This window comes from Sturnira hondurensis, unplaced genomic scaffold (assembly GCF_014824575.4).
Source record: "Sturnira hondurensis isolate 20B ecotype Veracruz unplaced genomic scaffold, ASM1482457v3 Scaffold0004136, whole genome shotgun sequence".
In the NCBI taxonomy this organism is placed as follows: domain Eukaryota; kingdom Metazoa; phylum Chordata; class Mammalia; order Chiroptera; family Phyllostomidae; genus Sturnira; species Sturnira hondurensis.
In genome coordinates this window covers 54,472,228-54,499,844 of record NW_028076767.1, presented here as the reverse complement: position 1 = coordinate 54,499,844, position 27,617 = coordinate 54,472,228, and the positions used below count along the sequence as shown (strand labels likewise).

Sequence of the window (27,617 nt, the reverse complement as noted above, 5' to 3'; positions counted from 1 at the left end):
GTGGTGTATCTGAGCGAACGGGGAGGGGAGGGAGACAGAGGAAGGACAGAGACAGGAGCCAAGGACACAGTCCAGGGCTTGCAGCGGCCTCCACTGACATGGTAGCTGTGGAGGGTCGGATTGCAGCACTCACTTGGCAACCCAGAGAGGATCAGAGGGGCAGAGGCAACCTTTTTGGCCTGAGTGGCTGGTACACATTGCAGTTGGTCTGAATGATGGGAACACTGATGCAGTTCAAAGGTGTGGCAGCTGCAGTGGAACAGCCACAGTAGCAGAGAAAAAAAATCTACAGAAGCACAAATCTTCTCCTTGCCCTCTCCTCACCCACCCAGCTAGGGCAAATGCAGCAGAGGTGGAGGTGGTCAGAGGGCAGAAGCAGGATTCCAGCCTGAGTGGCCAGTATGCACTGTGGCTAAACCCAGTGGAAAAAAACAAAGTCTCAGACACGTGAACCGGCCTCCCCCAGCCTGGTAGAACCTGGTAGAGGCAGCCAGGGCACCTCAGATAGTACACTGAGGCTGGTAGCTTCTGGCTGCCAAAAAACAGTGCTGGGACTCAGGACCAGAGCCACATCTCACCATGTACATGACATCCTGAGACCAAACTGACCCAATCACAGAGGGACACCTTCCTCCTCAGGAATATGGGGCATTTTCAACCGCCAAATAATCCATCAGCTACCATGAATAGCTAAGGTAACAAGCTCAGAAAGAAAATGAAAAGTCTCCAGAAAACAAACTCAAAGACATGGAAGACTGCATTTTAAATTAAACAGTATTCTAGATTGCAGTTCTGAAAAAATTACAGGACAACTGAGAAAAGTGGTTTAATGACCTCAGGAATGAAATCAACGAATGAAAGGATTACTTTACCAAAGACTTGGAAACTATAAAAAAGAACCAAACAGAAATTTTGTGCTGAAGACACAACATTTGTGTTGAGAGCTTAGGAAATGAGCAGGTAAGACAGAAGAAAGAATTAGTGATCTTGAAGATAGAAATCTAGAAATGACTCAGGTAGGAAGCAGAGAGGAAAGTTTAAAGCAACTGAAAGAAATCAACAAGAACTATCTAACTCCAGCAGAAAGAGCAAGGTAAGAATATGGGGTATACCAGAAGAAGAGAGGGAACAGAGAACAGAGACCCTACTCCAACAGATACCAAGAACTCACCGAACCTACAGAAAGAGCTGCACACACGAATCCAAGAGGCTAATAGAGCACCTAACTATCTCAATGCAAAAAGACCTTATTCAAGACACATTATATTAACACTGTCAAAAATTAACGACAAAACAAAAAGAAATCTCAAGGCAGCTAGGGAAAAATGATTGTAACCTATGAAGCACAGGCGGCAAACACAAGGCCCACAGGCTGAATTCCGCCCTCCACCTTGATTTATCTGGCCTGGCACCTTGTTTCTACCCAGCAGCAACACTGAGCTCTTGGTTAACAGTTAAGGAGTAGTTACATTTATAGTCCTAAAATTACATTTGGCCCTTTGAAGGCAACCACAAGGCTGATGTGGACCCTGGTGAAGATGAGTTTGACAGCCCGTAAAGAAAACCCCATTAGATTATCATTGAGTTTTCAGCAGAAACCTTACAAGCCAGGAAAGAGTAGAATCAATATTTAAAGTACTGAAAGAGAAATCACAAGCCAAGAATAATATATCCAGCAAAGAATATACCCAGATATGAAGTAGAAATAAAAGCTTTTCCATACAAACAAAAGCTGGGGGAATTTACTACCACAAGACCTGCATTACAAGAAATGTTGAGCCCTAGCTGCTACAGCTCAGTGGATTGAGTGATGTCCTCAAGGTTGCTAGTTCAATTCCCATTCAGGGCACATGGCTAGGTTGTGGGCCAGGTCCCCAGTAGGGGGTGTGTGAGATGCAACCACACACTGATGTTTCTCTCCCTCTCTTTCTCCCTCCCTTCCCCTCATACTAAAAATAATTAAGTAAACTTTTTTCAAAGAAAGAAATGCTGAAAGGAGTTCTGCCCGCCCCCCAAAAAAGATACAAAAGGACACAAATCTATAAGATAAGTATATGTAGGAAACTGCAACCGTATCACAGAGTAGGATATTAAGTACTTAATTATAACATTAAGGTTACAGGGAGTAAAAGCAAATTTTTTTTTTACAAAAGACTACAGCTTCTGGAATTTGGAAATAAATGCATAGCATGAAAAAGGATAATTTATAACAATGAATCATAAAAGAGGTAGGGGACAAGGACTGAACAGGCACAGGCATATGAAGATGCAATCAGAAGAAAACGAATTATTGCAGGCATGGAACTTTTTTGTGTGGTAAGCACAAAATGAAAACCTAGAACAGACACATTAATATAAAAAAAAAGAGGGATAAAATCATAGAATATCACCAAACTAAAATAGCACACAGGAACACAAGGGAGAAAAAACACTGGAAATACAGAATAGCCAGCAAATAAAGATAAGATGGTGTGATAAGTCCTCCTACATCAATAGTGAGCTTGAATGTAAATGGACTGAACTCACCTATCAAAGGGCACACAGCAGAGGGATGAATTGAAAAACGAGACCCAACTATATTCTGCCTTCAGGAGACCAATCTCGGCTACAAAGACAAACACAGACTCAAAGTGAAGGGGTGGAAGATGACACTTACATCAGACAAAATAGATTTCAATAAAGAAAATGTAATAAGTGACAAGGAAGATATTTCATAATGCTAAATGAGACAATTCCTCAAAAAGGCATAACATTTATTAATATATATGCACCCAGTCTGAGAATATTAAAATACATAAAACAATTACTAACAGAGCTAAAGGGAGAAACTGACAAAAACACAATTATAGTAAGAGATGTAAATAACTCGCTGACAGCGATGAGGAGAGCAGCCAAACAGAAAATTAATGAGGAAATATCAGCCTAAAACAACACATTAACATAAAACATAAGCACCATATAACATAAGACCAATAAACATAAGTGATATTTATAGAGATTTACCTCCCATGATGACAGAATATTCATTTTTTCTCAAATGCATACAAAACATTCTCAAGGACAGACCATATGTTGAGGCACAAAACTACTCTCAATAAATTGAAGAAGACTGTAATCATACAAGTATATTTTCCAACTACAATGGTATTTAATTGGAAATTAACCATAAGACAAAAGTTGGAAAAAAACACAAATATGTGCAGATTAGACAATATGCTACAACTATTGTTTCAAAGAAGAAATAAAAGATCAAAAGATACAGAAAAGCGACACATGAAAATGGTAATACAACATATCCAAAATCTGGGGCTGCGGCAGAAGCAGCACTGAGAGGGAGGTTCGTTGCATTCCAGGCCCGCCTCGGCAAACGAGAAAAATCTCAAGTAAACAATCTAAAATTTCACCTTAAAAAACTAGAAAAAAGAAGTTCAAAGTTGGTAGAAACAAGGAAATAGTAAGGTTAAGAGCAGGAAAAACACGAAACAGAGAACAAAAAGACTATAGAAAAAAATTAATGAAACAAGGAGCTAGTTCTCTGAAAAGAAATAAAATTGACAAACCTCTGACTAGGCTCATCAAGGAAAAAAGAGAAAAAAAGACTCAAATAAATAAAAAATGAAATAGGAGTTACAACAGATGCCACAAAAATACAAAGGATTATACAAGAATACTATGAAAGGCCATATGGCACTAAATTTGATAACCTGGAAGGAGACAAACTTTTAGAAATATATAACTTTCCTAGGCTGAATCACAAAGAATTGAAAAACCTAAATAGACTGATCAACAGTCAGGAAAATGAAACAGTATTCAAAAACTTCCCAAAAAACAAAAGTCCAGGACCAGATGATTTTACTTGTGAATTCTACTAAACATTCAAAGATTTAATGCCTAACCTCAAACTCTTCCCCCAAATTTAAGAGGAACTACTTCCTAACTCACTTTATGGGGCCAGCATTACATACCACCATCAGGCAAGGGCAACACACACACACATTCACCACACACAAATTATGGGCCAATATCTCTAATGAACATAGATGCAAAAATCCTCAACAAAATACTTAGCAAATTGAATGCAATAATAGATTAAGAAGATAATATAATCAAGTGGTGTTCATTCTACAGACATAAGAATGGTTCGACCCATGCAAATCAATGAATGTGATACACAGTAGTAACAACATGGAAGTTAAAAATCATATGATCATATCAATAGATGAAGAAAAAACATCTGACCAGATATGACACCCACTTCTGATTAAGGCACTCAATATAATAGGTGTAGAAGGGAAGTACCTCAACCTAAAAAAGACCGTATACAACAAACCCTCAGTAATTAGCATGCCCAATGGTGAAAAACTGAAAGCTTTTCTCTAAGATCAGGAACAAGACTAGGCAGCCCACTCTCGCCAATGTTATTCAACATTGTACTGAACATCCTAGTCTCAGGAATTAGGCAAGAGAAAGAAGTAAAAGGCCGGCCAAGATGGAGGCATAGGTGGAAACACTGTGCCTCCTCGCACAACCAAGTTTAAAAACAACAAAGTTTTAGTAACAAAAACACAACCAAAACACAGAAAATTGATCTATACGGAAGTCCAACAACAATGAACCATTCAGCCAGACCGGTAGGAGGGGCAAAGCCAGAGACTGGCGGAGCAGGGTTGGGCAGGAAAACTCCGCCAGTCCAGGAACCCAGGCGTGCAGGTGGCGGTCGGCAGATCCCAGGCATGGGGTTGTGACCAGCAGACCCAGTGAGGGCTCAAGGCGGCAGGCTGACCGAGGTCACACATTCGTGCACAGATAAACCAGGTGAAGGAGCGAGCAGTGAGATGATGGAGCTATCAGTGAGACACACCGCCCAGGCCCCAGCAGCGGGAAGCAGCAGAGAAGACCGCCATTGCCCCTCTTTGACCCCGCCCCCACATACAGCATCACAACCCAGCAACTGAGTTGCCCCGCCCTGGTGAACACCTAGGGCTCTGCCCCTCATACGTAACAGGCACGAACAGACCAAAACATTATGGCTCAAGAAGAAGTCAAAGCCCCAGAGCCGATATCTCTAAGCGACCAAGAAATAGCCAAACTATCAGATGCACTTCAAAACACTGGTGATCAGGATGCTCACACAACTGGTTGATTTTAGCCACAAAATAGAGAAACAAATGAAGGCTAAACTAATTGACATGAAGGGAAATGCACAGGAAACCAACAGTGATGGAAAGGAAGCTGGGACTCAAATCAAGAGAGTGGACCAGAAGGAAGAAAGAAACAACCAAACAGAAAACAATGAAGAAACAAGAATTCAAAAAAATGAGGAGAGGCTTAGGAACCTCCAGGACATCTTTAAATGTTCCAACATCCGAATTATAGGGGTACCAGAAGGGGGAGGGGAAGAGTGGACAAGTGGAAAACTTATTTGTACAAATAATAAAGGAGAACTTCCCCAATCTGGCAAAGGTAATAGACTTCCAGGAAGTCCAGGAAGCTCAGAGAGTCTCAAAGGAGTTGGACTCAAGAAGGAACACACCAAGGCACATCATAATTACATTACCCAAGATTAAAATGAAGGAGAGAATCCTAGAAGCAGCAAGAGATAAGGGGTCAGTCATGTACAAAGGAGTTCCCATCAGACTGTCAGCTGATTTCTCAAGAGACCTTCCAGGCAAGAAGGAGCTGGAAAGAAGTATTTCAAGTCATGAAATCCAAAGACCTACAGCCAAGATTGCTCTATCCAGCAAAGCTTTCATTGAGAATGGAAGGGCAGATAAAGTGCTTCTCAGAGAAGGTCAAGTTCAAGGAATTCATCACCACCAAGCCCTTATTATATGAAATGTTAAAGGGACTTATCTGAGAAAAAGAAGATAAAAAATAGGAACAGTGAAAGGACAGCAAACTCACAGTTATTAACAACCACACCTAAAACAAAAGCAAACTAAGAGGACAGCTAGATTGGGAGCGGAACCATAGAAATGAAGAACACATGGAGGGTTAGCAACGGGAGTGGGAGGAGGAGAAGGGAGGAGAAGGTACAGAGAATAAGTAGCATAGACGGTAGGCAGACAATAGACGGGGAGGGCAAGAATAGTATGGGAAATATAGAATCTAAAGAACTTGAGACACATGGACATAAACTAAAGGGGGGATGGTGGGGGAGAGGTGTGCAGGGTAGAGGGGTATGAAGGGGGAGAAGTAGGACAACTGTGATGGCATAATCAATTAAATATATTTTTAAAAAAGAAGTAAAAGGCATCTAAATTGAAAATAAAAAAACTGTCACAATTTGCGGATGACATGTTTCTGATAAAGTAAGTAGTTAGGCATGTGCAGAGTAGGAACATAGGCCAAATACAGAATGTCACCAAGGTGGAAAATCCCGGGTTACCTAGCAACAAACAAAACTTGGAAAAACAGGTATTATAGGCTAGGACCTTACCCCCAGGGTGGTCTTTCCACCCCTAGCAAATAGCTACTCATGCAGTGTGGACCCCCTGACCTTTCATATTGCTGGTCATGCAGCTTTGCAGCTTAGACCCCTTAGATGCTGAACCAGGGGGCTAGAGGGTAGTCTCACAGACTCCCATGCACGATCACCCCTTTAAGTATTAAGCCCTCAGAACAATGAGGTCCTGGTCAGCAGCAAACAGTCTCGGGAACAAAGCCTCAGCTCTGTTAACAACAGACACAGAATTTTGGTCAAACTAGAGACAACATCTAGGCCTCAGTTGTGCTTCAGCTCCAGACCCAGAAAAGCAATAAAATCAAAAGAAGTGATGCCATGGCTGACATCAGAATGCAATGACTAATGACCCCTTACTCTAGCACTGACCATCAGTAGAGAACATGACCCTGAAAGAACACATTTGGAAAACTGATGAATATTCTGCTGAGATTCTCACCTGACACCTCCCCTAAAATCCCCACTTTTGGAAAACAGATAAAAACCCTTAAGATGAAAAACCCAGGGCACATGAGCTCTCTCTTGAGCCTGTCTGCTCCTCCCCACCCCTTGTTTGCACAGGCTCTCACTCTCTTTCACACCCACACCTCTCTCCACCTTCTTTCCTCAGGCACTCTCTCTCTAGAGCATGCCTTTCCCCTCTTCTTCCCTTGGGTGCATCTTCTTTCTCCTAAGCTCCAAGGGCCCATCTTTTGCTGCTATAACTTGTTTCCTGAACCCATGCTGCCCAGCTGGCTCACTTCTTCTACCTCTGTGACTTTCTAAATAAACTTATTGTGGTAGAATTCTTGGCTCTGATTCTTTCTTAGACAAACTCAGTGACAGAGGTCTAAAGCCACAGTTAACAATTCTATACATAGAACACCCTAAAGACTTCATCAAAAGACTATTTATTCATTTATTTTAAAAAATATTTTTATTTATTTATCTTTAGAGGGGAAGGGAAGGAGAGAGGGAGAGAAATATCAATGTATGGTTGCCTCTGCCGAGAACACACAATGTATCATGTGTCCCCTGCCGGGAACTGGCCTGCAACCCAGGTGTGTGCCCTGACTGGGAATCGAACCGAGATCCTCTGGTTCGCAGGCCCCTGCTCAGTCCACTGAGCTACACCAGCCAGGGCCTCAAAAGACTATTTAAAAAAATAAACAAATATAGTAAAGTTACAGTGTATAAAATCAATGTACAAAAATCTGTTGCATTACTATATACTAACAATGAAGTAATGGAAAAAGAAATGAAGAAAACAATCCCACTTGCAACTGCAACAAAAAGGATAAAATGTAGGAATAAACTTAATGAAGGAAGTGAAGGACTTATATGCATCGAAACCTACAGGACACTGTTGAAAGAAACTGAAAACAGAGAAAGGTAAGGACATTCTGTGTTCATGGATTGGAAGAACTAACATAGTTAAAATGGCCATATTACCTAAAGCAATACACAGATCTACTGTAATTCCCACCAAAATCCCGATGGTATTTTTCAAAGAAATAGAAAAAAATCATCAATTTGTATGGAACCCCAAAAGAACAAAGCTGAAGGTATCACATTCCCTGATTTCAAATTATACTACAAAGCTAAAATAATCAAGACAGTATGATACTGGCAGAAAAAGAGACATACAGATGAATGAAATACAACTCAGAGCCCAGGAATAAACCCACACATATATGTACAACTAGCTTTTGATAAAGGAGGCAAAAGCATAAAAGTAGAAAGGAAAGCCTCCTTAATAAATGGTGGTGGGAAAACTGGAAAGCCACACACAAAAGAATGAAACTGGAGAGCTACCTGACACCACACACAAAAACTAACTCAATGGATGCAGGGGCGTCCAACCTTCTGGAGTCTCAGCACCACACTGGACGAAGAGTTGTCTTGGGCCATACATTAAACACACAAAACACTAACGAAAACTGATGAGTAAAAAAAAAGCTTTAAGTAAATGTATGATTTTTGTGTTGGGCTGCATTTATAGCCATCCTGGGCTGTGTGTGGCCTGTGGGCCACAGGTTGGACACCCTGGCATTAAAGACTTAAATATAAGACCTGAAAAAATAAAATACATAGAAGAAAACATAGGCACTAAACTTACGATTCTTGGTCTCAGAGGGGTTTCTGTGAACTTGTCTCTAAATGCAAGGAAAGTAAAGGCAAAAATAAAATGAATGGGACTACATCAAAATAAAAGCTTCTGAAAAAAACTAAAAAATAAAATCTGCATAGCAAAAGGAATCAACAAAAAAGCAACCAATAAAATGGGAGAATATATTTGCAAACGTTACCTCCCAAATATACAAAGAAATGACACAACTTAACAATACCGCCCCCTCCAACCACCACCAAACAATTCAATTAAAAAATGGGCAGAGAACCAGAACAGGCACTTTTCCCAAGAAGACATACAGATGGCCAACAGACAGATGAAAGATGCTCAACCTCACTAACTACACAGTAAATGCAAATCAAAACCACAATGACATACATCTAACACCTGTTAGGATGGCTAGTTATCAGTAAGACAAAAACAACAAGTGTTGGAGAAAGTGTGGTGAAGAGAGAACCTTGCGCACTACTGTTAAATAGGTGCAGCTGCTATGAAAAACAGTAAGGAGGCTCCTCAAAAAATTCAAAATAGAACTACCATACGACCCAGCAATCCCTCTTCTGGGTATCTTACCCCCCAAATTTGAAAACCCTTACTCTTAAATGATACATGTGCCCCTATGTTCATTGCAACATTATTCATGATAGCCAAGTTATAGGAACAATTTAAGTGTCCGTCAGATGACTGGATAAAGATGACATGGCGCACACACACACACACACACACACACACACAAAATGGAATACTACTTGGTCATAAAAAATAATGCATGGATATTGAGAATGTCATGCTAAGTGAAATAAGCACAATATGTCAGATGGAAAATGACAAGAATCATGTGATTTCACTCACACATGGGATATAAACCAGAAAGCAATGAACAAACAAAATAAAAACCTATGGACACAGACAACAGTATGGCGGTCACCAGAGGGACAGGGGACCAAACACATGGTGACTGAAGGAGACTAGATTCTGGGTGGTGAGCTCACAATGCAACACACAGAGGTTGTATTACACAACCTGAAAGCTCGTATAATGTTATCAACCTATGTTAGCCTGATAAATTTAAGTTTTTAAAAATGATGAGTATTTCCTAGTATTTTAAATTTTAAAATTTAAATTAAAAAAAATTTAAAAATACTAGGAAAAAAGAAAAGAACAATTTAGTGTCTTCCTCGCAATATAACAAATACAATTCCAAACAACCATTAAACTCACCAAAATAGAGTTATAAAATTCAATAATCACAAAACTGGAAAAATAGGTACGCTTAAATATATCGCTAGTAGTGCTGCAAACTTTTTTCCCTAGAAAACAATTTAATAACAAATTTAACAAAAACTACCAAGACTGTTCTTTTCCACACTCGGGAAGTATCCTTTGATTGGTTAACGCTGCTTTGGAGCACACATGCCCTGAGAGTAACCTCAGTGCCAGTAGCAACAGAAAGAAAGGGGCACCGAGACACGCAGTGCTATTTACCACGCCCAGATCTGCGACTCCTCCATACACCGAGTAGTAGAAGAGTCAAACAAACTGTTGCCTAGAGCCACAACAGAATAGTTCTAAAAACTGAAAATTATGTAGACTGAGTCCATATTCAGAAATATGTACGTTTTACACAAAATTTAAAATATAATATGGAATCACAATTACAAGTATGTAAAGTGTGTATGTTTACTGACAAAGATTAGAAATTGATGTGGAATGATGCAACTTTATAATTTTTAAATTCTTTGTAAGGTTGTTTAAATTCATGATAGACAAAATAAATATAAAAGATCTCAATGGGCTATCCTAAAAAAACCCAAGATTTTAACTTTATATTCTAGTAACTATGCATTTCACAAGGTTAAGTAAAGCTTGTAAAACTTCCTCCTTTTGTCTCACATCTTATCCAAACCTACTCCATCCAATTTTATTAAGACATAGATAGTGTTCAATAATAACTCACCTGTGATCTAATGAGGTTTTAAAAAGGAGAAAAACAACGACTTACAAGAAACAAAAGGAATTCTGAAAATTTTCCGCATTAAACGAACTTCTGTGAACTGTCTACATTACTTATTCACTTAGCGCACAGTGTGCCCTGAAACTGGGAACAGGATCTCACTCACCTGATGCGATGACAGGGTCCTGCATGAGCTCCCTAGTGATTGGACATATAAATTCATCAGGAATTTCAGAAGAAAGAGTTTTCACCTTTGTCCTGAGCTCTTCAATTTTCCTCAGAACTTTACTACGCAGTCCTAAAGATTCTAAAAAAGAAATTACTGTTAGGACTGGAGAACCACTGTCAAACTTTATGCAAGTCTTTAGTGAATAGAGGAAGATTTTATCTACTATAAGCAAAAATCTTCAGACATAATGTTTATGATACATAACTGTTTTCTTTATAAATTCTTTCATGAATTTTTTATAGGATAGAGTACTTGTGTGGTTAATGTAAATCAGCAACTAACAGATTATTTATTCTGTGTTTAAAAAAGCTTTTATTTATTTTTAGAGAGAGGGGAAGGGAGACAGAAAGGGAGAAAAACATCGATGTGCAAGAGGTACATTCATTGTTTGCCTTTCACGCACCCGCTACTGGGGACCTGGCCCATAATCCACGCATGTGCCCTGAATGGGAATTGAACCAGTGACCTTTCAGTTCACAGACCAGCACTCAATCCACTGAGCCAACCAGCCAGGGAAATACATTGTCTATTCTAAACAACCTTAGATTCTGAAAGTTCCTCAAGAATTTTAGAGTCAACACTAATTTATGATACAAAATCAGAAAATGCTCATTATTAATGGTTATTTAGATTACAAAAAATTTTGTAAACATCAATTTTAAAGATATTCAGCTTAAAATGTAAAAATTCCATCTTATGTTTTTAAACTATGAAATTGGATGTATTTGTTATTCTCAAATGAAACACAATCACAAATGGAGTTCATCTTTTTGTCTAAGACTGTACACACAAGTTTCATTCATTTGTATTTTTACTTAGGCCTAACTTTTAAAAATTCTTAATTTTTAATTTCAGAAAGTGTAGTGTTATTAGCTGCTTACGTTTACAACAATGTGACAGTTCTACTTTAGGTGAAGGTGTTTGAGGTGATGTGGGTAGGAGAATTACATTCCAGAAAGCCCACAGTTCCCACAGACAGCCGCATCAGCGTTCCCTCTGTTGGCAAACGTCCTTGGAAACTACATATACTATCTCCTTTCCAGTCAGAGGGTAGATCTGTTTCCAGGTAAGTAAAAGGATGCCCTCCTCTTTGGCTGGTTTGCTAGCAATCCCCTTACAAGAATGGAGCACGTGGGGTGGGTAGGGGCTATGTTTCCTCAGCTGTGACACAAAAGTCGGCCCCAAAAGGCTGGAAATCGGAGCCAATCTGAACGGGAAGCTCACACTCTGCTGCTGGGCCACAGCTGTTTGAACCTGTCTGGACTCACTGACCCCGTCTAAGGAGTGTGGCAGGTCAACCCAGCAGGAGCCTGCCGCTCAGACACGGCTTCACTGCTTTCCTGTGACTTCTTTCCTATGTAATTCACTGAAACCAAACTGAGGATTTGTTAAACAATTTTTTATTTCTATTTTGCAGCTCCAAATTTACTGAAGTTTTTTTCCCAACAAACCATATAATAAGAAAAATAAAATGTGTTAAAATAACTGAACATTAATGTTGTGTGTTATGTTTTGTTTGATATATGAAAACATTTATGAGATATAAAACATACCTAGGAGATAAGGAAAAAAGTTCATTAATTTGCAAGCCCTAAACTTACAATGGCAGCTCTAATGAATCTCACAAGCCACCTGGGGTCCTCTAAACAGATCAGAGGTCTCAACTTTGGCTGTTCCTTAAAAATCACGTGGGAGCTTTGTTTTTTATTTTTACTAGTTTTTTCTTATGTCTACGAGTTTAATTTGTTGAATTTACTAACTTTCCAAACCTTAAAGCACAAACACTAGAGATGCAAATTAAAATCACAATGAGATAGCACCTCACAAAGGTCAGAGTGGCCATCATTAACAAATCAACAGTGAGTGCAGGTGAGGTTGTGGAGCAAAGGGAACCCTGTTGCACTGTTGGTGGGAATGCAGACAGGTGCAGCCACTGTGGAGAGCAGTATGGAATTTCCTCAAAAAGCTAAAAATGGAACTGCCTTTTGACCCAGCAATTCCACTGCTGGGATTATACCCTAAGAATCCTGAAACAACAATCCAAAAGAACCTATGCACCCCAATGTTCATAGCAGCACAATTCACAATAGCCAAGGGCTGGAAGTAACCTCAGTACCCATGAGTAAATGAGTGGTACATTTACACAATGGAATACTATGCAGCAGAAAGATGGAACTCCTACCTGTCAAGACAGCATGGATGGAACTGGAAAACATTAAGCTAAGTGAAATAAGCCAGATAGTGAAAAGACAAATACCATATGATCTCACATATAAGTTGAACCTAATTAAGAAAACAAATGAGCAAGCAAAATAGAACCAGAGATTGAAATAATGAACAAACTGACAACAACCAGGGGGAAGAAGGGAAAGGGATAACAGGGGACAAAAGGGGAAGGGTCATCAAGGAATGTGTATAAAGGACCCATGGACAAAGCCAAAGCGGGATAAAATTGAGGGTGGGAGGTGGGGGTCGGTGTGGCAGGGGGGAAATGGAGACAAGTGTACTTGAGCGACAATAAAAAATAAAAATAAAAAAACCCACAAACACAAAGCAGATATCTTGTTTACTAGAGAATATGCAACATTTTGGTGTCCGTTTCTAATAACAATTTTCCTAATTCACCTATTAGATCACCATGTAAATACAATTTAATTGCAGCTATTAAATTGTATTTTGATTTTGGTTTGGGGCCTGAAACTTCCTGCTGAGGTTCTTTTAGGGGGTCAAACTGTTCTGAAATTAGGTAGTGGTGTACATAGTAAAAGTCACTGAATTTTTGTAGAAAAATGTAGAAATGACCTGACCACCGAAAATTATAGAGCACTGTTGAATAAAATTTAAAAAGACCTGAATAAACAGAAAAATATCCCATACTTATGGATTGGAAAATTTGATAATTGTTAGGATGACAGTAATCCTCAGGTTGATCCATAAATTCAATATTAATTCCTGTGAATATCAGGTGGCTTTTTTTTTTACAGAAATTGAAATTTTGCATAAAATTCATATGGAGATGCAAGGGACCCAGGGTAGCAAAATCAATCTTGAAAAACAAAAACAAAGATGGAGAACACACACTTCAATTTCAAAATTACTACAAAGCCACAGTAATTAAAACAGTGTGGTACTAGTATAAGACAAATAAATCAATGAAATAGAACTGGGAGTGCAAAAATAAACCTTAACATTTATGGTCAATTGATTTTCAACAAGGTACCAAGATAATTCAAAGGGGAAAGAACAGTCTTTTCAACAAATGGGGTTGGACAACTAGGAACCCACATCTAAAAGAATGAAGCTGGACCTCTACTTTATACCGTTTACAAAAATTAAGTCAGAGATTGATCACACACCTAAATCTAAGAGGTAAAACTATAAAAGTCATAGAAGAAAACATAGGTGTAAATCTTTGGTACTTGGGATTAAGCAATGGTTAGATATTATACCTATAGCACATGCAACAAAAGAACAAAAACAGATAAACTGGACTTCATCAAAATTTAAAACTTTTGCGTAGTAAAGGAAGAAAATATTTACAAACCATGTACCTGATAAGAATCTAGTATCCAAATTTATACATAAACAACAATAAAAAGACAACCTAGTTTTTTTATATGGGCAAAGGATCTGAATAGACATTTCTCCAAAGAAGATACACAAATGGCCAACAAGCCCACTAATCATCAGGAACACGCACATCAAGTGCACAATGACAAACCACTAGGACGGCTATAATTTAAAAAGCAAACAAGTGTTGATGATAGGGAAAAATTGGAATCCACATGCATTGCTAGTGAGAAAGTAAATAAAACAGCATAGCGGCTTTGGCAAATAGTCTGGCAGTTCCTCAAATGTAAGTCACCATTGGACCTGCCAATTTCATTCCTAGTTATACGTCTGAGAAAACTGTGAACAGATGCCCACACAATCACTCATGAATGTTTCTAATAGCATTCTCCGTAATAGGCAAAAATTGAAACAATCTAAATTCGATTAACTGATGAATGGATGAGCAAAAAGTGATAAATTTATACAATGGAATATTATTCAGTCATAAAAAGGAATGAAGTGCTAACATATACTACAAGGATAGAGCTTGAAAACTCGCTAAGTAGAAGTCAGACACAAGGCTGTATATTACATGATTCCACTTCCATGAAGGGTCAAGAAGAGGTAAATCCTTAGACAGGAAGTAGACTAGTGGGTGCCAGGGCCTAGAGAGAAGGGGAGTAAGAAGTGACTACGAGTGGGTGTGGAGTTCTTTGAAGGGATGGAAGTGTTTGAAATTTATAGATAGTGGTGGTAGTTACATAACTCCATAAATATATTAAAAACTACTTATAAAAGGGTACATTTTATCATATGTATAATTACATCTCAAATTTTTAAAAACATGTTTTATTTTTAATGTTTAACTATAGCTTATTGCTTATGGTATTACAGTTGTCCCAAATTTTCCCCCACAGAGTGCCCCCACTCCCTTAGGCAATCCCCACACCACTGGCCACGTCCATGGGTTATGCATATATATTTTTTGGCTACTCTATTCGTTACGCCCTACTTTACATCCCCATGACTATTCCGTAACTACCAATTTGTACTTCTTAATCCCTTCACCTTTTACCCATACTCCTACCCCTGACACCCTCTCATATGGCAACCATATATTTTTAATTTGATTATATTGGGGTGACATTGGCTAATAAGACTACCTAGGTTTCAGGGCTACAATTCTACATCTGTACAGTGTATTGTGTGCTCACCACCCCAAGTCCTTTCATTACCATTTCTCCCCCTTTACTCTCTCTTGCCTCTTCCATATGGTCTGTCTATGAAGCAGGGTTTTTTTGTTTTTTTGTTTTGTTTTTTTTTGCTTAATCCCTTCACCTTTTCCACCCAGCCCCCACCCCTGAAGTTACAGTTACATAGTGGCTTTAGTTACCTAAATATTTATTTTACATAACCCAGCGATTTTCAGCCAGTGTGCTGTGGCACACTGGTCTGCCACAAGAATTTTTAAAACACGCAATACCTGACTATTTAGTCAGGGGCACTGTCCTCTTTTCCCTTAGACTGTCAAATAAAAAAGTGACAAGAGCCAACAACGGCTATCTGGTGTGACTGAATCAAAATTATACTCATTTTTTGTCAGATCAACAAAAAAATGTAATAGTTTTTGGCGTGCCACAGAATTTTAGTAATTAGTTTGTGTGCGCCATGTGATGAAAAAGCTTGAAATCGTTGCCCTGCCCTAATAAGCATATACAAAAGACATACTCTCACCAATTTTCAAGTCATCAGCCAGACTTTCTTTTGTAAGATTCAACAGTTCTTTCCCATCAATGTTATTCATTTTGAAAACACCAGCAAGGTCTTTTAACTCCTGTGCACAAAGCCACGTTGAGACGTCATCTTCTGACCAATCTTCGGTAAATGGCTTCAGTTGATCTTCTGTGCTCCTGGCTTCAAAACAAACCAAAAACCCCACAAAAGAAAAGCAAGTAAAATAACAACGAAAAGAAAAGCTGTTTCCTTTATAAACAGTCTCACTTTGTCCTCAAATCTATGTTTTACTGTTTTAACATCCCTTCAAAAATTTCAGAAAATCAAATAGCATGTATAATTAAAGGATTATTTAATATAGTAAATACTATTTTGAAATCCTTTTTACTGAATAAAAACAATTTTCCTTTACTATGTAAAATTCTTATCAGCAAAAGAATTCTTTTGATTCTATCGCCTGCATATCAGCACCACTATTCGGTTAATTCTGGCCATGATTTAAAAAACTCTTAAATTATGTGTCAATGTTGCCTGATGGGGCCAAAAATAAAACCAACAAAATAAAACTATAATATCTATTTCGTTTGCAGGCTATATTTATCTGAAAAAATTGAGTATGAAGTTTTGAGCTTACAAAACTATGGGAAGTGTTATACACATGAACGTGTGTCCAAACTATTTATCAAGAGTTCTAACATGATTCAACTACTTTATCACTGTCTTCTCTAAAATTATCTTTAAAATATATTCAGTATGGATGTATACTTTATATTGGAAAAAACAATGTTAATGATGTGTCAAAGATACTGGATTTCTGATTTTAATGCTGAAGGGGTTTGAACTGGGTTAAATGTGTTGTCCTCACTAACCTTTGGAGAGTGTTTCCGGATCAAATTGCCAGATGTTCACAGTTTTGTCCATTGAACCAGTAGCGAGCAGAAGGATATTGGGTGCAAAGGCACAAGTTGTGACATACCTAGTTAATAAAAACAACTATTATATACCCTCAGACTAATGTCTTAGTTATAGTAGTACAAAGTGGGGTTAAGTTCAGACCTGGTATGCTGAGTCAACGTGTGAAGTATATTCTCAGTATTCTGGAGGGAAAAAAGAAAACAGCTTTAAATTTACTCAGGCACAACTTACTAACAAAAACTTGTTCAGCATAAATAGTTTATATGCTCTATGTATTTTAACATTATTATTAGTCACTAATATAGGTTGAAACTATACCCAAAGAATAAAAAATAGAAACTATCCCTAATAATGCGATATCAGATACTGGTTTCACTCTTTCTTAATAATCAGCACTGTTGTCTATAAGGACTGCCCCAGAAATTTTAGGAAAAATTTTTTGTGTACTCCAGGCTTTTGGTGATTTGTTTGAACTTACTAATAGTAACCTAAACATCTATAACATGAAATTATGTATATTTTTGCTATGGCATTTGACTTGTACCCATTGCGGGACCAGTGAGTAAAAATTAGTCACTTAGATTCTGAGTACACTTAGCTGGCCATCCAGCATCTAGCTGTATATAACAGATTCATATATGTATTTTATGGAAAAATTAATGTTATAATGTTTTTGTAAATGTAAAATCTCATGACAATTTCATCAGATTCTTTAAGGATCTACTTTATGTTATGTGAGTATTCTTTCCCAATTCCTGCCAGAACCCTCAGTCAGGTGAATGTCTACATGGAGGATTACTTCCTTACTTAACCCAAACACTTTTGTTTTCAGTATATTTTATTATGTTATTACAGTTGTCCCATTTTTTCTCCCCTTTATTCCCCTCCAACCTGGACCCCACCTCCTACCAGCATTTCCCCCCCCTTAGTTCATGTCCATGGGTCACACATATAAGTTCTTTGGCTTCTACATTTTTCCATACTATTCTTAACATCCCCCTATTTTGTACCTACTATTTATGCTTATTTCCTGTACCTTTCTCCGTTTTGCCCTCCTCAAAGTCCCCACTGATAACCCTCCATATGATCTCCATTACTGTGAGTCTGTTCCTGTTTTGTTTGCTTAGTTTATTTTTTAGGTTCAGTTGTTGATAGTTGTGAGTTTGTTGTCATTTTACTGTTCATAGTTTTGATCTTCTTTTTCTTAGGTAAGTCCCTTTAACATTTTGTATAATAATGGCTTGGGGATGATGAACTCCTTTAACTTGACCTTATCTGGGAAGCACTCTATCTGCCCTTCCATTCTAAATGATAGGTTTGCTGGATAAGCTAGGATATAGGTCCTTGCCTTTCATGACTTTGAATACTTCCCTTTCCAGCCCCTTCTTGTCTGTAAGGTTTCTTTTGAGAAATCATCTGCTAGTCTTATGGGAACTCCTTTGTAGGTAACTGTCTCCTTTTCTTTGCTGCTTTTAAGGTTCTCTCCTTATCTTTAATCTTGGGAAAGATTTAATTATGATGTGTCATATTTATTTAATTTAAGATTTAATCTTTAAAGATTTAATTATGATGTGTCTTGGTGTGTTTCTCCTTGGATCCAGACTCTTTGGGATTCTCTGAGCTTCCTGGACTTTCATGTCTAGTTCCTCTGTCAGATGGAGATAGTTCTCCTTCATTATTCAAATAAGTTTTCAATTTCTTGCTCTTCCTCTTCTCCTTCTGGCACCCCTATGATTTGGTTGTTGGAACGTCTAAAGTTGTCCCGGAGGTTCCTAAGCCTCTCCTAATTTTTTTTGAATTCTTGTTTCTTCATTCTGTCCTGGTTGAATGTTTATTTCTTCCTTCTGGTCCAAATCATTTATTTGGTTCCTGGTTTCCTTCCCTTCACTGTCGGTTCCCTGTATATTTTTCTTTATGTCTCTTTGCATAGCCTTCACTTTTTCCTCTATTTTATAACCATAGTCAACCATTTCTGTGAGTATCTTGTGTTTTGACCTCTGCATCTGTAAGGTTGGCTGTCTCTTCATTGCTTAGTTTTATCTTTGTAGTTTTAATCTGTTCTTTCATTTGGGCCATATTTCTTTGTCTCAGGGGTCTATTATGTTCTAACGGGCAGAGCCTTAGGTATTCGCCATCTCAAGGCAACTCAGGTTGCTGTGTTGTGGTACTGGATGTTGGGAGGGGTCAGAGAGGAACAATACTGCTCACTCAGCTCTTGGCTGGCTTTCAGTCACTTCTTTTGCTACCCACAGGAAATTGGGTTCTTCTGGTGCTGATTCTCAGGTGGGTGGGTTTGTATATGTTCTAGGACCCTGGGGGTCTCTCCAACAAACTCTCCTGTGAGGCTGGGAGTTTCTCCCACTGCCCCAACACCCACAAGTTTTTATGGCCAGAGGTCTTGAGGCTTTCTTTTCCCACACTGGAACCCTACATCACTGGGTTGAGTGATCTAACTTCCGAGTTGTCCCTCTCAGTTTATCTACACATGAATGTGGGGCCACGCAGTCCTCCAGTGGACACCTTGCTGTGAGTCTTCTCTGCCCCAGCTGCCCATTTGCACCCCTCCTACTGGTCTGGATGCTTGTTTATTCTTTAACTCTCTGGTTGTCTGGCTTCCATACAGTTCAGTTTTCTGGCAGTTCTGGTTATTTTTTAATTTAAATTTGTTATTTGTTGTCGGCCTTATTTTGGGTGTGCGAGGAGGCAAATTTTATCTACCTCAGCCAGAAGTCTACTGTGATTAGTATTTGTGTCTGCATTTCATTTGCTGGCTTAGCTACAGCCTGAACTCAATCAATAAAAGTCTTTCCTCAGTACTGACTTCTCTTGAACAATATTTTCATTAGCTACATCTTCACTATATGTAAGATGGTCACCTTTCTTCATACTCATGCAATCTGGTCCTTGTTTACATGGTTCTACCCCAAACACCCACTTTTCCAAAACCATTGCATCCTACTCTTCCTTACACTGGTCTGTAAGTCTAGCCAGGACTAACAGTGGTAGGCCACCTTCACATGCCCTGGGGTAAGCATTTGCCCTTTGTTGTTATGAAAACCTGGTGTAAAACTTTAGGAAAAAATTGATATAAAGTGATATTTTGGATATTGGTTCTAAGTCTATATTTTCTTTGATAAAACTAAACATATGTCCATCTTAAAATCATTATTGAACTATTTAAGGACTTCTCCTAGAACTAGTCCCTCACTTGACTATTTCAGCATTTCTGAAAATGTTTATATTATATTCTTGAGTACCCTAAATAACAAAAAAAGGGTATACATTTTTTCATTTTGTCTAACTAAACTTGACATTCAGTAGCCTAATAAACATACTTTACACAGATCACACACAAGATTTTCAAATACTTACAATATCATACACTATGACTGACTTATCCACTGATCTTTAAAAAGAAAGAAAATGTGAGTGAAAAGTTCTATAAAAACAAAGTATAGCATTTATTTAATTAGTATATTAAATTCATTTAAATAACTTTTTAAACAAAAACTGAAATACTGATATACAAACATTTAGAATGTACTTTTTCATAGTAATGAACCTTTATTCAAAAAACTACATGCCATATATAAAATTTACCAGAAAATTACAAACTTTATTAAATGCTCACATGTGCTATTTATACTATATAGCCATAAAGAGAATAAACATTTGTGACGTATAAATAAGGGGCAATCCCATCAAGTTAGTTACTCAAAGGGAAATACCACCACACGAAAAGCCTATTACTTGCTCCTTGTTTTTTATTCAGATAGCGTTGTTCTTTATCATTGATACGGCTGTGCCTCAATTGCTAATCAACATGTGTCTTGATTGTGACTCATTTTTGAAAATTATAATTCTAAAGTTGATTGAACTCACTGTTTTGGTTAGTGGCATAAAAATTAAAAACAGCCAGTTCTAGTTATTCTAGTGGTGGGAAAAAATCATACAAAAAAGCATAATATTATATAACAAAATATATAATTAAAAACAGCAGATAAACATGCTTATACATGATACTCCTCCCCTGTGGAATTGGTGTTTATACCACCTTGATGTGTGTTGCAACGCAAAAAAATATAACAACACAAGTGTTACTACCCTCTGTTCCACTTTAATAATTTGTACTTATTATTAATAGTTAGCTGACCACAGGAGTCATGCCTATGGAAGCCTTAAAATTCCTTTCAATAAGACTTAAAATTACTCATTTATTAAGATATTCAGTGTTGATAATTCATCTTGACTACAGAATCTTTGTCATATATTCAAAATAAGAATTATATTTTATTTTATTATTTTTTAAAAATTTTATTTATTTATTTATCTTTAGAGGGGAAGGAGAGAAACATCAATGTATGGTTGCCTTTTGTGCGTCCCCTGCTGGGAGTTGGCCTGCAGGGAACTGGACTACAACCCAGGCATGTGCTCTGACTGGGAATCGACCGCGATCCTCTGGTTCGCAGAAGAATTATATTTTAAATGTTCACACATAAAATAAACGAAAATGGGAATCAGTTAAATGCATTCTGGATGTTTTTAAAAAAGCATAGTTATAGCATTAAATGCTAAATTTCAGCCAAAACACGTTAAGAAAACGTACTTGCAGCTAACATTACTTGAATAAGTACATGCCAGACCTAATTTATAAGACATTCTTATTTAGTCTTAAATCCCTCAAGCCACAAAGTATTATTACTGGAATATCTAAAATTCTTAGAGAAAACTCCATTATTTCTGAGTGTCCCTAAAAAAGAGAACTAAAAGAAAATTCCAATTTCTGAGACTACCACTAGTACATTTAAAATCAATTCATCCTAAGGATACGTCACCTGAGAAGCTGGATTGTCAGTAGTAATCTTAGGAGCACTGTGTTAGGAAGCACTGTGCTGGCGACAAGCAAGAGTTCACATGGAAAGAGTAAGCACCAGGCCGAATGAGTACCATGCTCGTGGACAGGAAGAGTTAACCTTATCCATGCTACCCAAAGCAATCTACAGATTCAGTGCAATCCCTTTTAAAATAACCATGCTATAAATTTTAACATGTACTCTTTAGCTACTAATGAACTAACTTGTCCAAAAGGATTATTAACAGTGTTATAAAGAGATAGAAAAGAAAAGATGTTGAGTTTTGAAAAGGTGGTCTTAAGCCTTCTTATGCTAGTCATTACTGAGCCAGAGAGAGTTGTTTGTTAAAACCACTCCTAAATAATGACAATTTATTTATTCATGACAGTCCTAATTCTAACAATCTATCATCCACATTTATAAAATGGATTAAAAGATATAGAGGATCTAAATGGTAATGGAAAACATATGTAATAAAGATTTTTTTAAAGGTAAACAAGTATCTTTTGGGGAGGAAAAGAAGACACTTACTCCCTATCTCTTCTGAAATAAAATTTATTTTTGGTCTCTCTTCTCCCTTCTCCTTCTCCTGTTTAGCAGAAAAGAAGAAAAAAACAGATGACTGAAAAGTCTGGGAGAAGACTATTGGCCATGTGGCTCAGTCCCTTCCAGATTTTCTCTTTTTGCTGATGTGCCTCTGCGTGGACAGTCTGCAGTGGTCCACGCTGCCCAAGAGCAGGCAAGCAAGTCAGGGACAGATCTAGGCTCATTAACAGTTATCCGGCCTCTATGTCCTGCATTTTTCTCTCTCTGGCTTTCAATTCAAGAAGAGGATGTTATTTTTTGAACTCTTAATTTAAAACTACTACAGTGGGGACATTTTAAAACTGGTTTCCAAGGAATGCTAAGAACTGAGAATTTATGGGAAAAGGCAGCCTCCATTTGAATTATACAGACTGACTCTTCCTGCTTGAATAGAAGCTGATGCAAATAGTGCTCATTTTGTCTGAGTGGATCAAGAGAGGTGAGGTGGAACAAAAGACAAATTCTAAGGGGTTAGAGGACAGGTGTGGAGAAAGATGGAGGGGAAGGTCCTCCATATTTTGCTCCATGAGGTGTGACGCCATTCTAGTGCTCAAAGCTAATGAAAAGTGTGATGCAAATATGAGAATCTATGTGTATTCCGCTAATCCAAGATACTGAAGAGATTTTCAAAAATGTAAAACAATGCCACTCAAACACTGATGGCTTTTATCTCTATTTCTACTATCTTGGTAGTGTTAGCCAGTTCAGCAAGGCATACAAGAAATCTACGGGATAAGGATCAGAAAAGAAGAGACAAAAAACATCATTAATGTACAATTTTGTACATAAATTCAAAATTAGAATCTTTGTAGAGAAACCCATTGTCTTTCCATATATATTTCTCTATATTAGCCACATTTTTATAATAGCAACAAAATAATAAGTACCCAGAAATAAATCTAATAAGAGATGAGGAAAATGTCTATACAGTAGACAATTATTAAAAGAAATCAAGACAAATGGAAAAATAGTCCATCTTCATTTATTAGAAGATTCAATATCATACAAAAATCAATTCTCCCCAGATTTATCAGTATAATTACAACCAAAATCCAAACAGTTATGTTCAGAGGGGAGAATTGGAAGCAATTTGACAAGTTAATGCTAAAATTTAGTTGGAAGTGTCAAAAAACAGGAGTAACCAAAATATAAAGCCTTAGAAAGATAGAATGGCATTAGAACAAAGATAGACAAACAGAAAAACAGAATAGAACAGTTGGCTGAGAATCAGATCTACACATATGTGGTCAATGATTTCTGACAAGTTAGCATAACAAAGTGGGTGTTTCAATGCATAGTTCTGGACAACTGGACATTCACATGGAAAGGAATGAAACTGGATTCCTATCGCACATCATACATACCAATCAAATTTGAGGAACAAGAAAGTTTTAGAAGACAATACAGGAGAATATCTTCATGACCTCAAAACATAAAGAAACTAACTACTAAACTCAAACTGAAAAGGCAAATCCACAGGATAGGAAAAGATATTTGCAACACATATAACCAATAAATGGTTCATATATAGAAATACAGGAAGAATATATATATTTAATAATAAAGCACTAAGAGAAAGATAATCTGGAAGAAAAATGGGCAAGGTACTTCACAAAAGAGTAACTACATATGCCCAATAAAATTTTGAAATGGTTCTAACCTTAGTGTTTTGGGAAAATGCAAATTAAAGCCATAGTAAGATAATACTTCACATCCATGAGAATAGCCAAAATTAAAAAGACCCACAATACCAAGTATAGGCTAGGATGTGAAATAACCCTGCTATAGGTATATTCAACCACTTGGAAAACAACTTGGTGTTATCTGCCACAGTTGAAAATCCAAGTATTCTATGACCCATCAATTCCATTCCTATGTATTTATCCTACAGAAACAGAGGATCATGAACACCAGGAGATACAGATATGTTGTTGGAATTATTTTTGTAATGCTTCCAAACTGGAAATAATTCATAGCTCATCAACATTACTACGAATAAATTATAGTACAAACACGCAATGGAATATTACATAGCAACAAAAACCAATAAAACACAGCTATATGCATAAACACGAATGAATGCTGCAAACATAATACTGGGTTAAAGAAGCCAGACATAAAATAATTCACACTGTATGATTTGCTTTGAATCAGTTTAAAAGGAAAAAGCAATGTTGCCTATGTCCCGAGGTGCTGTCACCAGAAGGGTAGAAGGGGACGACTTCTTGAGCAGAACCAGTACAGTGCTATGTCTTCACCGGAGTAGCAGTGATAGGTTTGAAACACAGTAATTTATCAGGCTGTTCTCTGATGTGTTATGAACTTTTCTGTGTGCCTGTTTATTTCATATCAAAATGGTTTAAGGAAATTAAACGACATAGCTTACCCTGAGACTAGCAGCTGCCCATCGTGAGAAAAAGCACAGGCCAAGACAGGGGCGCAGTGGCCCCTCAGGGCGCTTTTACATTTCAAGTCAAAACCTGCGGATAACAAGGTGAGAAAGATTAGCGAGCTGACTTTGCTTAGAATTCCTTCTTAAGTCAAAGCTATCCCACTTACTTATTCAATTAATTAGTGTGTAAAGGACACAAATGAAAAAATCCTCATGCAACTCAGGCACCGGAATGCTGTGTGTGATTAAGTGGCTTCAGAAGTTCAGTAACGGGCCAAGAAAATGGTGTGCTCAGCAAGCACTAGACAGGAGGGTGCTGTAATTATCAAAATTTTTTAAAATATAAAATTTAAAGTATATAAATCTTAGCATTTAATTTTTAAAACATATGTTATGTATTTTATTTAATAATGGACATATACCAATTGCCCAAACACCCTAAAAAAGAATCAAGAACTATAGTTTTAAAAATCTGATTTTAAGAAAATATTCTCATTTTATCAATAAAAATTAACAAATGGTAATTTATATAGCTTGTAACTCCAGTATACCTTATAACACTCCTATCAAGTATCATAACACAAAATCCCACCCTTCACGACAGCATGGATAGAACTGGGGACTATTACGCTGAGTGAAACCAGGCGGTGAGGGACAAATACCATATGATCTCACCTATAAGTAGAGCATAATCAACAAAACAAACAAGCAACCAAAATAAAACCACAGACATGGAAACAAAGAACAAACTGACAGTAACCAGAAGAAGGGAGGAAGTGGGGAAGGGGGCAGGGAAAGAAGGGGAAGTGTCCGGTCAGGACATGTATAAAGGGCCCACTGGGGAGGAATGAATGTGGCAGGTGGGGGGTTGGTTAGGCAGGGGAGAGCATTGGGGGGAAATGGGGACAACTGACATTGAACAACAATAAAAAAGTATTTTTAAAAAGTGAAATACAAAAATCCTTATGCTTTCTATAAGCATTTGAAATCACAACTATTTGAAAGGTAAACTGAGGAAATTCAATAAATTTGAGTGATAATCCATAAAAATAATTTTTAATTTTTAAGTATAGTCTTTAATTTTTATTTTTAAAATAATCAATACAAACAACTTTACTGGCAATCAATAAACATAATTTTTAAGAAATTGGCCTGGGAGGACAAGAAACTAAGTGAAATCTATTATCTTCTCGGACCTAATAAAAACTCTTTTGAAATGTTAATGGCTCTTAAGATTACAAGCATTTAACTAAAAAAATCACTAGAGTAAGTGTCAACAAAAATACATATTTGTTTTCATTTAATATTAAATATGTGTTTTATTTCTATCCAAAACATAAAAAATATTTTTATCTGGGAGAACAGATGTGGGCATTAAAAGCACTGTGTGAAATATACAGATCAATTAAGTAGACATAATCAGTCAAGCAGAGCAAAAATGTTAAGTTGCCAACCAAATGAAGGCCTAAAACTTGTAATGACCCTAAGAAAGGATGTTATTATCAAGTAAAAGATCTCTATGTCTGTCTACTCCCCGCCCCCAGTAAAAACCAGGTACAAATGATGATAAACACTTTATCAAAATGCTTTAACTGAACATTTATAAACTGTTATGTTTTTTAAAGAGTTGGTGTAAAGACACATTTTCCACACAGTGCGTGAAAAGCTGTACTTTTGAAGATGTGATTAAAAATACATTGTGTTTGGAACATCTGCACATATGACTACTGTAACGGTTTATTACAAGAATTGTACCTTGACAGGAGCGGAGGAAGAGTTCAGATAGATCAGAGAAGTGAAGGAACTCTTATCCTCATCCCCCAATAACTGAATACATTAGGAGAATTAAAGTGTAACATAATACACAGTAAACTAACAAAATTTCCATAGAAAGAAATGCATCTATTTCCTGCCAAGAGGCCCTTCTCTGTACACTAGTACAATGGCAAAGACTCACTCCTATACCACTCTGCCAGGCTCTTCTTCTAAGCCCTCTTCTCAATTAATCCTTGATCTTGGCCTATAAAGACTTTAACATAGGTTGTAAGAGCTCAGGGTTGCATTCCCAGGATGACCCTAGCTTTATTAGAGTGCCTGAGAGAGCTCAAGGCTGTCAATATATGTAAATATTTGTTTCAGCAAACACCTGAAGATAGGACTCCTGACTCCCAGGCTCTATGGGAAGCTAGGAGCTTAAATTTCACAAGTTTCAATGAGCAAACCCAGATGGGTTTCAGTGGACCAACCCCACCTTCTTTCTGCTTTCTGTAATTTTCACTTCCTTGACTCCACCGAGTCCTGCTTACCCATCCTTAGCCCCTCATTCTTGCTCTAAAATGCCTGGAGGTGAGCTGAGCCCAAGCTGGGCTCTTTTCCCTGTGGCGGTGGTGTATTACTGGTTAAAACCTTTCCTTACCCCTTTAACCAGTGTCCCCCTTTGTTTCTCTGTTTATCTTTGACAATTATGAACAACAAAATGTAGTCTGAGATGTAACTGAAGCTTATTAGATAATAAAATAAGACTATGTTTAGGCATCTAAAGCAAGATGGCCAGTTGACCATATATTTCAGAGTTCCCATTAAAACGATAATATAGGAACTCATAAACATATAAATTCACATCAATGAAGAGAACAGAGAGGGAGCATCAGCAAACCAGAAATTGAAACCAGTTTGGGGAAGGCAGAAAGAAAATTATTGATGAGGTAGTTTACAGAAGTAACAGCCCAGAATGCCAAGAGAAAGCTAATCTGCCCTAGGAAACCCCAAAAGATTTGGGACTATCAACTGTCAGGGAAAAGCAAAGTCTGAATGACAGAAATATAGACCT

General features: G+C 37.5%; 1 protein-coding gene across 5 annotated transcripts in view; it reads right to left on the bottom strand.

Moving 5' to 3' along the window:
- Positions 1–27,617, bottom strand: part of WDSUB1 (WD repeat, sterile alpha motif and U-box domain containing 1) — a 71,955-nt gene that overhangs the window by 29,226 nt on the left and 15,112 nt on the right. For all 5 annotated transcript variants that reach the window (XM_037044647.1, XM_037044648.1, XM_037044646.1 and 2 more), the window contains 6 exons: positions 24,782–24,875; positions 20,330–20,363; positions 17,099–17,139; positions 16,912–17,018; positions 16,043–16,222; positions 10,694–10,834 (listed from right to left, as the gene is read on the bottom strand). In XM_037044647.1, coding sequence (XP_036900542.1) covers positions 10,694–10,834; positions 16,043–16,222; positions 16,912–17,018; positions 17,099–17,139; positions 20,330–20,363; positions 24,782–24,875 — 597 coding nt within the window. The remainder of the gene's footprint in view (positions 1–10,693; positions 10,835–16,042; positions 16,223–16,911; positions 17,019–17,098; positions 17,140–20,329; positions 20,364–24,781; positions 24,876–27,617) is intronic.